The following is a 13967-nucleotide window of genomic DNA, read 5'->3' as shown; positions in this document are numbered from 1 at the left end:
TGCTATAGCAGTCATAGTTCATTATTTTATATATATATATATATATATAGACACTTTATTTTAGATTTATATTAATAGAAGCATCTGTAATATGGTAGCTTCTGTAAGAGAACTTGCTTAATTTACTTTAAGTGCATGAAACTAACTCACTTGTTCTTAAGGAGACATAGCTCTACCCAGTACAATTCTCCAAAAGATAATAATGACATTTATTTAACTATAAGCAATTTCCTGTTATGATTACCGAGGAACACTCAGTCTTGAAAGACTTTTTATTTTTTTTTAGAATCAACATCTATATGGTGGCTGAGAAAGCTTCTGCAGCTGATGACCAAAATAATTTTTGTACAAAACTAAGTGGTGGGAGGGTAGAGAAAAAACTGTTGACATAAATTAAATTGTGCATACTAAGCTGTAATATTATATTTAATATTAAACATATTTATTTCAATCAATAAATACCATGATTTAGTATACATACAGCACATTTATATTAATACAGCATGCAGTTATATTGATCTGTTTATTTCTAAAATAATGCAGGATTCAATCCTGTAGCCTGGTGGTTGGAGAGCAGATATGCTAACCATCCAGTCATTCAGGCTTTGACAGTCTTTGCAACCTTTGGCTAACACCATCATTTTCTGCTGTATATTAATCTCATACACAGGACTTCATTTAATCTAGTTTTGCAGTTGGTTTGATCACTGTCTTGTTTATGATTAGCTTGTTCCTTTGACTGGTTTTTCTCTTGTTCCATTTATGTAGAATGAGAGAAAACAGTCTCTCTTGGCTCACTTCAATTGCTATTCCACAAAGTTTCTTTCCTTTTCTTTTTTTTTTTTTTTTCCCCTCTCACAGAGTACTTTCATGGGCACTATTCCATTATTCCTCCACTTTTTATTATGCATATTAAAAAGATAATCATCAGCCACACGTCAATTTTATGGTTCAGCTGCTACCTAACCTGATTCTCCTCTTTCATTCCATTGACCTCCATTCCTTTAGCAGTCCTAACAAAGTTTCTTCCAACTATAATCCCATCTGTTCAAGAAGAATTAGAATAACAGTAGGGTACTTCTCCCCTAATTCCTGCCAACATATGACACTAATGAGCAGTAGGTTCTGCAGTCTCTTTTTCTGGGATTTGACATAGAATATTTGTGTGTCTATTCAACTCACTTTCCCACCCCCATACTAGCCTTACTTATTATGAATGATTTACTATATTCATGTTTAATTCACTATTCTTTACAAAGTTATGCCTAAATAATTTTCAAACCAAATTTGAAAATTCGGCACTCATGATGTTTAGCAGATATATTTAAGAAATAATGTCACGTGCATGGAGTAAAGAACTGCTTAATATCTTCCACTGGAATGTCAGATTCAATACCACTTTCCTTAATGTGGTCTATTATAAATAACAATGTAAATAGTGTAAATTAAAGATGCCAAGAAATTATATACTTGGTTTAATCCAAATATATTAAACCAAGTATATATATATATATAGATTAAACCAAGTATATAATTTCTTGGTATCTTTAATTTATATAGTATAACCAAGTGAAAAAACTTCCAATGTAGATAGTGTTCAACTCTGGATTATACCTGATTTAGTATCATACTATTCTAGTAGCATCTTATATGAACTGTAAATTCAAAAAAAAAAAAAAAAAGAGTGATTATACTAAATATTAGTCATGTTATTATATTTTAACAAAATTATAATAAAAAATATATGCCTTTCATTTGTTGTATGCTGCTCTCATTCTAGGCAAGTATACGGAAACAGCTTCAAGCTATAGATAATGATACAACATTAGAACCATTAGAAAAAGCTAGACGGAAACAGAGCGTATATTTAGCTTATGGCGTTAATCTCGGGCCCTTAACGACAACAACATCGTCATCACTATCTTTAAAAACAGCCATGTCTCCATTGGCAACATCCTTCTATCCTGCAGCAGATACAGTTGAATCAGTAGTAGGTGAGTTTTTTTGACATTTTATTGGCAGTGTTCATTATACTTGATATTTATGATTATGAGAAAACTGCAAATATGGTTTTGATATATTTTTAAATAAGCTAATTCTGAAAAGTCTGCTTCAGGCTTCTGCAGTAATCCTGTATTATATATAGTTCTCTATTTCTCACTTTATTGATACATCAGTATGTAAACAATTTTGCATAGATTAGTCATATCTTTTCATCAGTGATTTCAATTTATAATTATGCTCATCAAATTCTTGATTTGTGCTCACAGGATACTACAATAGAACTACATGAAAAGTTTCATTATTACTATCTATTTAAAATTTTCTTCCAAACTAGTTTCTTCTCTGTCAGGACTCAACTATTGTGGATCTTATATTTTGGTCTTCTAAAGTACTTCTTCTAAATACTTCTGACTGCATTGGTCCACCGAAATTTTCCTCGGTCTTTTTTTCTGTCCTCCAGGCATAAACCAACTTTTGCTAACAATTCCTCTCTGGTTCTTTTTTGTGATCATACCATCTGAAATTAGCTCTTATTGCATAATTTTGAATGAATGTTGATAGTTTCTTCATTCCTCACATCTCCATTTCTCATGAGATTCTGCTATTATTTGCTACAGTTTTTCTAAGGACTTTCATCTGTGTTCTCTTTCATTAGCTGTTTTATTTCTAATCCAGCTCTTAGATTCACATGGCTTGAAAAATCAGTCACCTAATATATCATATTCATGTGTTTATTCCTGTATCTGGTCATTTTGTAAGCTTTTTTAGTGCTATGGCTAATTTTAACCCTGTATACCTGCCAGTGCTAAAGAAAATATATTAACTACTTATATATTCATGTGTTTATCAGTCTGTAAAGAAAGAAATTCATGCATTTTATAAGTGATACAAGACCATTTGTTATTTTTTTTTATTAATATCATTTTTGCTAAGTTTTCACTTCTAACATGTATGGCTTGAATCGCTTTTGTGGGGAAAAAAAAGTAATAGTTTCATTACAGTTATTAAGCAAACTTTGAAAACATTCAATATCATGAAAAAACTCGATAAAATAAACCCTCAGGTTTACACATAACTACACTAGCGCATGTCTGAATTCTGATCGACTCCAAAACATTCTGAATGCATGGGGCCAGTGTTGTCATGATATGGTGGCAACGCAGAAACAATTGAAAAACAGTGAATCAATTAATATAATTGACATATTTTGGGAAAATAAATGATTTTTTTCTCAACTTTCCAAGTTTAAATATCCACTATTGATGGTTGAATTCTGTATATATTGTGTCACTGGTTAAGCTAATTACCATTGTTAATTGTTGCTGGGTAACAATTAACTTGTTACCTCATATTACAACCGAGGCTGACTAAAGATGAAGTGATATGTGTGGTCCTATCCTTCATTGGTTGTATTACATCATGACAAACTCTGTGATAATAGACAAAAAACACATTTGTAATGATCGGCATTCTCCAATGGATGCAATAAATAAAGTAAACATAAAAAAACTATTCATTGCATTATGTAAATAAAATTAAATCAAAGCTCCTCTTACCTGCAGATACACAAATTAAAATTGGTTTCAATGCTGTGAAGCTAGTTTAGTGTTTTGATTAATTTCTCTCATTCCATTATTTTCATATTTAATTCAAAATCTTCACTAAAAAAATATGCTTAAATAGTTGAAATATTTTACTTGTTCTGTAGTTTCTCCATTCAGTATGCAGTTGATATTTCTAGTGTTTTTACCCAATAAATAGTCTTTCTTTTCATTGAGATTTTCTTGCTCAATTTGTTGCAGTATTTATTCAGTTTAGTTAAGCATTCACACACGTGCCACAGCAGAAAATTTTATTTTACAAATATTTCTTCTTCAGTATCTGTGTAGCTCACGAAAGTGGCATGTGCCATCAACAGTGCTGCTAGACTTCCCGAAGAAAGAGTGTCATAAGTTCTATTCTATTTACTGACTAGAGGAACTTTACTAATCCCTTTTTTTGGCCAGTTCCCAAGTTAGTCAATCTCTGGCACGGCCAAGTGGGTTGTTTCTCCCAAAAACTTGAGTTTTTCACCCCATAAACTCAAGAAAATTGACCATAGAGCCCATACTATTTTCAGACAGTAAACAGTGTTGGGATTAGGGACTATGAGACAGCAGCACTTCTCAGCCACTTTGCTTCACTGGATACCATGTATAATTTGGGATATCTTTAGCCAGCTATCTCTGATTGGCTCCCAGTTTAGATTGAACTGCCCTCTCAGTTTCTGAAAGTTAGATAGGGCTAAAACTGCCTCGTCTCCTCCCTATATGAGAATAAATGGTGTCAGCTGATTTTTTTTTTTATATTTCGTCTTGCATATCGTAAGACATCATCAGTTAGAATGAATAACAATGGTAAGGAATTTTAAACAACCGAACAGTACAGTGCATGTGCAAAATTTCAATCCCTGTGTATAAGTAGTTGCATATTTGTTAAGTTAAAACTATTTATAATCTTTGCTAATCATTCAGAGATACCTTTGATGTAGGATATGGGAGTTCTCTAAAGTTATAATTCTCTTGGATGTGATTAATTATATGATTAATATGATCATTCTCTTAGATGTGATTAACTGATGATTAATATGATCATATCATATTAATCATCAGTGTATCGTAGCCAAATAGATGGTTTTTGTCAAGAGTAAAGATTCTTTATTTCGGGTTCTAGATAAGCTAGGTTAGGTGATAATGTTGAACCCATAGCAATTTCTGTGGAAAGATGTGACTCTTTGAACATTCATGCCTTTAGAAATGGGTTGGTAATAAACCAATTTCCAAGCTATAGGATAAGATTCCATATATAGAGTATAACAAGGCAACTGAAAATAGTAGTTATCAACTCTCAAGCACAAACCTTCATGGCATTTATTTAGCTGCTGTCCAGATTGGACAAGATTCTTCTGATCTCCTTCCACTGAAAAATCAACGGGTCTCATGAAATGTTATAGATTTGGAATGGTAGATGAACATTTACTTATTATCTTGCAAGAATTGGAGGAAAAGTAAGAATCTAAGAGATAACTTGTTCTCTATTTAATGAAATAAAACAATCAAAGTACAAAAGAGATATAAGCATTTCTGTATTTTTAATATTGATCCCATACATGAGAGGTCGAAGAACCTATAAGCACATCAGTGCTTTGTCTGAGATGCAGGTGGAGAGTCAGATAGAAAGTTGACTTTTTTTTTTTTGAGAGTAGTAGGTTGTAGTTGTTTTACAATACTGCTTGTGGCAGTCTGTTCCAAAGGATGGAGGTAGATGGAATAAAAGACAAAGAAGAAAACCAAGTTCAGTATGTTTGCAATTTCACAGTAAAGGTGTGCTGGGCAACTGCTACTCTTGTATTATCAGATACACCAGAAAGTGGAGGAATGATGGTTGTCAATTCACTGGAGCAGAAAGACCATTGAAAAATCTATAGAATAGACTTATTATTGAAACACTGTTTCAGTAATAATTGCTCACCTTTGGACACCATCAAGGAATTTAAGGGAAATTTTAGATGCTCCACCCCAAACATGTGAGCAGTATTTTAAACATAGATGGATTTGGGATTTGTATATAGTGAAGAATTGGTTAGGTATAAAATAAAATCTGAGAAGCTATTATTGAGATGTGATAGTGCCAAGAGAAGCTGGAGGTGAAAGTGAATCCAAGCAGATAGATCTGGTCTTGTCTAGTAATATGTGTATTACTAAGGGTAAGGGAATGTGAGCCAAAATTTCTTTTGTGAGAGAAGAGGCAAGACTTTGTTTGGTAGCATTTGAAGGTGACCTGATTGTCCTTGCCCCATTGAAGAATAGTACATAGATCAATGTTTAAGGCACTAGTTACAGATGATTTTGATGTTTGGAATATCTGTGCACTTGCATGGTTTGCCAAATGGGTAGGATGAATGGAGAGTACCATCATCTGCAAAGCTGTGGATAAGATTAGTGGTGATTGAGATTAGGTCATTTATGTACAGGAGGAAGAGGGTAGGTGATAGGACAGAGCCATGGGGTACTCCTGCATTGATAGTGAAGCTTGAAGAGAGGAAGCTATCACGCATAACATATAGTGAATGATCAGAGAGTAAGATAGCAACCCAATTACAGAGGGTGATTGGTGGACCAAAGCATGGCACTTTGTTTAGCAGTCGTCAATGCTAGACGGATCAAAAGCTCTGGAAATACCAAGGGCAGCAGCAGAAGTTTTGCTGAACCTTTCCATTGTACAAGTCCAGTGCTGGGACTAAGAGATGTAAGCTAAGAAGTCAGCAGTGGATCTTGAATGGCAGAATCCATACTGGTGGTCACTGATTAATTGGTGTGCCTCTTTGTTGCAGAGAAGATGGCCTTTGACTTTTTCCATTATTTTGGAGAGGACTGGGGTAATGACATTTGGTTGGTAGTTTGATGGGATAAGTGCCATGGTGGGTGTTAATTCTAGAATACAATGTTTAAGAATAAATGGAGAGATGCCATCAAGACCAGGGGACTTTGTGTGTGTGTGTGTGTGTGTGTGTGTGTGTGTGTGTGTGTGTGTGTGTGTGTGTGTGTGTGTGTGTCCAACTTTAGTAATTTTCTGATGTCTTTTTGTTGAAAAACTGCAAGAGGCATATAGTGCATGGATTTTGGTATAGTAGGCGGCAGTTTCTCTTGATCATGAATGCAGGAGTTCGAAGAAAAGCCTGATGCTGGGAGATTGGCTTTATCTTTGGGTGAAATAACAGTGGTGCCATCAGGATGAGAGAGGAGAAGAGGAGGAAGTGCAGGTGAGCAGAAGTTGAGTCCAATGTTCTTAGCAAGGGACCAGAAGGCACAACTTCTGTTTGGACAGGAGGCAAGTTTTCTGATGTTGGGCTTTATGAAATTGGATTTGAATCTGCTGACTGCTTTACATTTTTGTTGTATGCTTTAGTATAAGCAAAACATTGAAGCTGGAGTTCTTGATACAAGCCACCTTCATTAAGCTGAATTTTTTTTCTTCAACTGCTCTGATACACTTGCTGTTGAACTAGGTTTTGGAAAGCAGACAAAAATTCTGAGTAGAATGGAAGATGAAGGCCTTCATGCCGGTGAGGATAATTTCTGTGATGAAAATTTATTTATCACTAGGTTAGACTATAATAGATTTAGTTTAATCCTTTATCCCAGTGAGAGCAAACAAAGTTTGCGCCTGAAAATATCTTCAGGACTAAATATAGTGTTGTACTATCTTATCCAGTAAGTAGTGCAACACCAAGGCAACTCGTGGCAAAGGTGGAGCAAGCTACCAGGCACTTCTAACCCAGTATCTCCCATAATGCAAAACACATTTCCTATGTGGATATGTATACTGTTATGCATTAAAGGGATTGGCCGCCTGGTAGCTTGCTCCACCTTTGCCACGAGTTGCCTTGGTGTTGCACTACTTACTGGATAAGATAGTACAACACTATATTTAGTCCTGAAGATATTTTCAGGCGCAAACTTTGTTTGCTCTCACTGGGATAAAGGATTAAACTAAATCTATTATAATTTCTGTGACTTGCTCAAAAAATATGACTCATTCTAATATGATCTATATTAAAACTAGTTGTACAATTTTTTTTTTCACTTGGTTATAAATTAAGAATATCAAGAAATTAGTCTTGTTTAATCATTTTTTCTCTATGCCAGTAGCCTAGTCGTGAAGAAACTTCGTGCAAACTTTGTTTAGTTACACTTGGAAAAGGATTAAACAAGAATATAATTTTTTGCATTTTTTTTAAATTTAATGCAATGATATGTTTCTTGAAACTGTTCTGAGCTTTTTTTAGTATAGACAGAAAAGGAAGCTCCTTAGACGATAGAAATATAAGATCTGATAATGTTGGAGTCTTGACAAGTAACAGACTGATTTGGAGGAAAATTGTAGATAGGAAGTTAGTAATGATGTAATTTTTTCATGTAGTACTGTCATATCCTGTACACCCCTTGAGGGTACATAGCAGGAATTTGATGATGATGGAAGCTAAAAATTTTAAAGAAATTCAGCTGCTATATACTTGATTCTTCTCTGAAGTAGCTTTGACACACCTCTAGAGAGCTGAGGCTAATCCAGAGAAGAATCAAGTATATAGCAGCTGAATTTCTTTAAAATTAACAATAATTTAAAGGTGGAATGGGCAATGGATGTTTTCTTATTTGTAGGAACTGCTTCATTTCAATGCCAGTGTTTGGACCAGAAGACTGTAAACAATAATCCTACCAAGAAATTGAAACAGAAATCTTGAACAATATCCTGCTTGACATTTTTATATGCCAAACAACACGTGAATAAGATGTTGCTCCATGGAAGAGAAAATAGGCTGATCTCTGTTGTGTAGAGAATAAACAACATCTTAACATTATGCTTTATTTTTTCTATGATTTGGGTATTGACAAATACAATGTTTTAATGCAAAAGCAGTGAAGACCACACAGTACATTGCAATTACAAGTGTCAAATATAGACAGAGAACTAGTTGTATTACTGTACAAGCACTTAGACATGGTGGTTTTCAGGTATGGTGTTATACACCCAATAACTAAATCTGAACACATGACACGTTCCAGCAAGAGTAACCAGGGTAATAGAATCAGGACTGTTATGAGGAATTGAGGGAGTGTAAATTGCTGAGCTTGGTGGATAGTTGGGAGAAAAGTGATATGATAGAAATGTTTTACCAGATTAATATGGAAAGGATTATTCATAATCAGGAGAGAAACAAGACCATTTGAGAGGAGTGAGATAGAAAAGTATGTATTTTTTTTTTATGTGCCAAGTGGTAGATAAGTATCTGTTATGAATAAATTGGTGGTATATATATTGACACTTTACTGATTGAGTGAGGGGAGGGGCCCTCACACAATGAGTTTACTGGCTCTGGTCTGGGAATGTGTATAACATACTAGTTTCTATTGAAACCTCCCTTTTTATAGTACAAACCTTTTTCCATTACTGGAATAGGATATTGATATCTTTCCTTCTCTTTTAAGATCTGTCTTATTAGTTTGAAATTATATAAACCGATCGATCAAAATAATCTCTTTATATATAAAATATCAAGTCATTGACTGATAATTTTATGAAATTTGTTGGCATTTTCTAGTCTATGTGCTTGCTTCATTTAATTAGATGGATGTATAGATTTATAGACTAATTGCATTTACTAACAATAGATAAATGATCTGTTCTTTTGGTAATCTGTTCTATTGAAACCTCCCTTTTTATAGTATAAACCTTTTTCCATTACTGGAATAGGATATTGATATCTTTCCTTCTCTTTTAAGATATGTCTTATTAGTTTGAAATTATATAAACCGATCGATCAAAATAATCTCTTTATATATAAAATATCAAGTCATTGACTGATAATTTTATGAAATTTGTTGGCATTTTCTAGTCTATGTGCTTGCTTCATTTAATTAGATGGATGTATAGATTTATAGACTAATTGCATTTACTAACAATAGATAAATGATCTGTTCTTTTGGTAATAAAATTAAACAGAGCCCATCGGTTGTAAAGACTTACATTCGCATAGTGAAAACTTTCTAAGTTTCTGATCATGCAAAAGAATTGACAAACTGACCTGGTACAATAGTAGACATAATGCACTTGTCTGATAGCATTAATTCATCCATAATTGCAAACAGAATCAGCTTCCACTCAGTCTTGCCAAGTAATCCCTCCCCATATCACAAAAAAACTGATACGAAGATTTTGCCTTAAAAATCTGAATTTATTTTTAGAAGTAGAATAATTGCTGTAATTATTGAAGTTAATGAGTAATTCTCTAAGTGGATTCTTACCTGAAACAAATTCAAACTATTAAAAAAAAACGTCACTTTTTTATGTGACCATCATTCTGGATATATTCACCTCCTCTTGTTAAGTTGGCGTTATGAAACTTTCTCTTTTAGTAGTATAAATCATCCTATACAGAAGCTTTCAGCACAAAAGCCTGACTTATGCATTAGCACTTTCATATAATAAATAAAGTGAATAGCCTATGTCAAGAAAGGAAGAAAAATCAGCTCTCTCTCTCTCTCTCTCTCTCTCTCTCCCCCCCCCCTCCCATTTTGGTTAGAAAGGTCAGAAACATTTGTTGGTAATTGTGCCAATTTAGTACCATTCAATTACACCTTAATCACTATAACCCATCAACAACCAACAAGGCATTCCATATATGAGAAGAAGATGCCTCACAATCATGTTTTTTTACTCCATAACCCTTTCCTCCCCCCCCCCATAACTGCAACTTTAGCACTTTGGTTTGCTCAGTTATACTAGATATCTTCTGCTTAATAATTAGATATGATGGTAGGAAATTTGTTTTAACTTCAAGCATGGAACATTTTGCAATTTGTTCTTGAAATGAAACCAGAAATTCTTTAAGGTTTATTATAATTTTCTTAGGAAATGCATTAGAAGATCTGAGTCTAGATGATATTAATGTTGAAGCATCGATTGACAGAGATCTAGAAAATGAATCAAATGCTGTGAATAGTCCAATAAGTAGCCTTACTGGTTCAGGTAAGTGTTGACCTCTCTTTGAAATCTAAAATTAGTAGAAAAGCCCATTTGAAATCATTTGAATTTTTAAATGTTGGCCAATTGTTGATTTATGATTAAGAATGCTATTGATATATTGTGTTCTGCCTGTTATTATTGCTTTTTTGCAGATTTTCATACCAAAAATTTGTGATGGTAATGAATTTTTGACTTGGAGAAGATTTATTGAAGTCTAGCAAGAAGTTGACCTATCTTTAGCAGATTGTTTTTTGTAAACTAAATTTAAAAATTAAATGTATTTAAAAAAAAAAAAAAAATCAACAAAGAAGGCAAATTTGATCCAAAGGTCACTTTTAATGCAAATAATGGATAAAAGTTGTTGGCAGTATTATTTCTTGGTTATTGTTATTGCAAAATTGGCACTAGTAATTGCAGGCATAAATTAAAATGGGTGATATGTTGGGATCAGTAAAGAACTAAGTTGAATATTTCCCATCTCTTAACTTGAGGTTTAACATCATTTTTTTTTTTTTTTTGACAATTTTTTTTTAATGTAGTTCGTGTATGGTGTTTATACATATGGAAAGTCTTAGGTGTCATTAATTCTTCACTGTATAAACAACACCAAGAGAGGAAAAAATACATTTAATAAAACTTATTAATTACTTTATATTTTTGGCATATTTCAAGGTGTTCAATAATTTCATGGTGTTCATTTATGTTTCCATAAATGTGTTTCTGGGTCAGATGGTAAAACACATGCAATCATTAGAATTCAATTCCGGTTTTTTTTTTTTTTTTTTTTTTTTTTTTTAATAGATAATCCAAGGTTATCGTACTGATATCAGATTTTGCACTTTCTTCAGCTGATGTTATCCAAGTTCTAGCTGTCTATTCTGAAAGAAATTCGGTATTTCTTATACAGTTTCCTACAATGCTTTGATTCGAGTTATCGGTGCATTATTTTCGTGAACCATGTCATTTATTCTGCTCCATCTGCACCTAGGAGTCTTTTACCTTGTTTATATTCCATCAATTCAAGTTGAAGCGGTTGTATTTCTTGATATGGAACAGAAATGGTCTGGCTAAATTTATTTGGATTTATCTACATAAATTGGAATATAAACAGGGTAAAAGACTCTTAGGGCACAGATGGCTCAGAACAAATAAATGATGTTTTATGAAACACTATGCTTCAGACTGAAAATAATACATTGAGAACTTGAATTAAAGTATTGCAGGAAACAGTAGAGCGATTAACTGTAAGGAATACTGAATTGCTTTCAGAAAAGGCAGCTGAAACTTGGATAATATCAGATGAAGAAAGTGTAAAATCTGATATCAGTAGGTGTAATCCAAGGTTATCTAAAGGAAATAGAACTGAGTCGAACTCTAACAATTGTGTGCGTTTCACCATCTGACCGAGATTTTATGAAAACATTGAACACCCAGAAATGCCAACAGAACCAAAAATATAAAGAATAAAGTGATAAATCTAGTCAGACTAACAGCTACAACTTGAATTGATAGAATATAAACAGGGTAAAAGGACTCCTAGGTGCATATGACTTGGAACAAATAAATGATATGTTTCATGAAAATTTACTAATATTTGGTAAATCAGTTAACATCTACCTTGAAGAATGCAAAAATTGCATCTACAATCATCTGTATAGTAAGTCAGGATTGGCTGACCTGGATACTCTTTCATATAGAATTGAATTGAGGAAAACGTCTATATTATGTAGAAGTCATATTATGAGAGACTATCTTTAGAACCAACATCAGCTATAATTAAACTATCTTTAGAACCAACATCAGCTATAATTAAACATTCACATGCATGCCGCAGTAAAAAAAAAAAAAAAGATATAAGAAAATATTTATTTTACAATATTTTCTTATACCATATATATAAGAAATATGGTATATTTCTTATATACCATACAACATCATCAATGAGAGAGAGAGAGAACAATGGTATGGAATCTGAACAATAAAACAGTTCAGTGCATGTGCCAAATTTGAATCCCTCTATACAAATAGTTGCTTTGTTAAGTTAAACCTGTTGTGCTGAAATGATAATTAAATTAATATTATGATAAAATCTATTTAACAAGATTGATTGTAACATTTTATTTTTATGACTATTTAGCCTATTTTTGTTTAGGAGTATCCCTTTTTCTATAATGTCAATTATTTGATTGTAACAATTTTTCAAACTTTTGGGATGGTAAGGCAGTCATTTTAAGGTTTGGTCTATGAAGTAGAGCTTCAGTACTTTCTTTGAATTGCCTTTCATATCTGTATATAAATCTGTGTAAAAGCTTTGTGTTTTCCTATTGGATCCTATGGTTTGCATTTTCAATTCCATGCTGTGCCATTTCAAGTTTGTGCTGTTTGAGTCAGATGTGGTCTTGATGTTCAGAAATACATTTATAGATTGATCTTCCTGTTTGCCTGTAGTATGACAAAGTCCATGAACACAGGACTGGGTATACTCCAAATAGCATTATTGTTTGTCTTTTGGAGAGAGTAACGGATTATGAATTTTTTTTCCTCTTCCTCCTCCTCCTCCATTCCTGCTGCTGCTGTTTCACATCATGCACTAGATACATCATGGCATAAATCATTTGGAAGAGTGTTTTTCTGACAGAAACCCAATTTTCAGACTCATGTTACCTATATCATCTTCCCCAACACCCTCAGAGAGGGGTTTATTTGGAGAAGAAAAGATAGGTTGCACTTCAAGTGTTCAGTTTTATTACACTCTAAGGAATGCTATGCACAGGCCTTCAAGTCCAATGTGAACAAGTTTTCCTTTCCAAAATCTCTTCCCCCGTAGACAGTACCAATATTATAAGTTGACCAACCATGTTCAAAGTTTCTGTCAAGTAAATCAGAATGTGATCCATTGAGAGTACAGAGAAAAAAATATAGGGGCAAAACAATGTATAAAACAAAAGTCTTGGGAAGACTTTGGTAAGAATATAAAGAATAAATATCAAAAGGGTGGCAGTAGGTAGAGACTGTCGAAAAAAAACTTGAAATGGAGAGGAAAGTGCTGTAAAAGAAATCAGATTATAAAGGTGACATTAAAACTTAAGATATTTTAGATGTCTAGAGTAATTACTTTGAAAGATTACTCAGTAAAACAAGCAATGACAGTATAGTGGGAGAAACCATTCAAGAAGAATGCAGTTTTGAGTACATCTTGTTTCTTTAGGTAGGGACGCCATCAAAAACCTAAAATGTGGAAAGGCAGCTTGGGTAGATGCCATTTGAAATGCTCAAATGTGGAGGTATAAAAATTTTACAGTGGCTACATTGCATAATTCTGAAGGTCAAAGTTTAGATGATTAAAGTAGAAATTTCAGTTCCCAACAGAATAAGCAAGGCTGGAATCCACTTAAATA

General features: G+C 33.2%; 1 protein-coding gene across 3 annotated transcripts in view; it reads left to right on the top strand.

Moving 5' to 3' along the window:
* unk (RING finger protein unk) overlaps nt 1-13967 on the top strand; it is a 343825-nt gene that overhangs the window by 257114 nt on the left and 72744 nt on the right. For all 3 annotated transcript variants that reach the window (XM_090411598.1, XM_090411597.1, XM_090411600.1), the window contains 2 exons: nt 1781-1994; nt 10456-10572. In XM_090411598.1, coding sequence (XP_090267724.1) covers nt 1781-1994; nt 10456-10572 — 331 coding nt within the window. The remainder of the gene's footprint in view (nt 1-1780; nt 1995-10455; nt 10573-13967) is intronic.

This window comes from Typopeltis vanoorti, chromosome 21, assembly GCF_054136105.1.
Source record: "Typopeltis vanoorti isolate ZY-2024b chromosome 21, IOZ_Tvanoo_1.0, whole genome shotgun sequence".
NCBI classification, from domain to species: Eukaryota; Metazoa; Arthropoda; class Arachnida; order Uropygi; family Thelyphonidae; genus Typopeltis; species Typopeltis vanoorti.
Note: the sequence above shows the minus strand (reverse complement) of the source record. Positions and strands in the feature narration are given on the sequence as shown.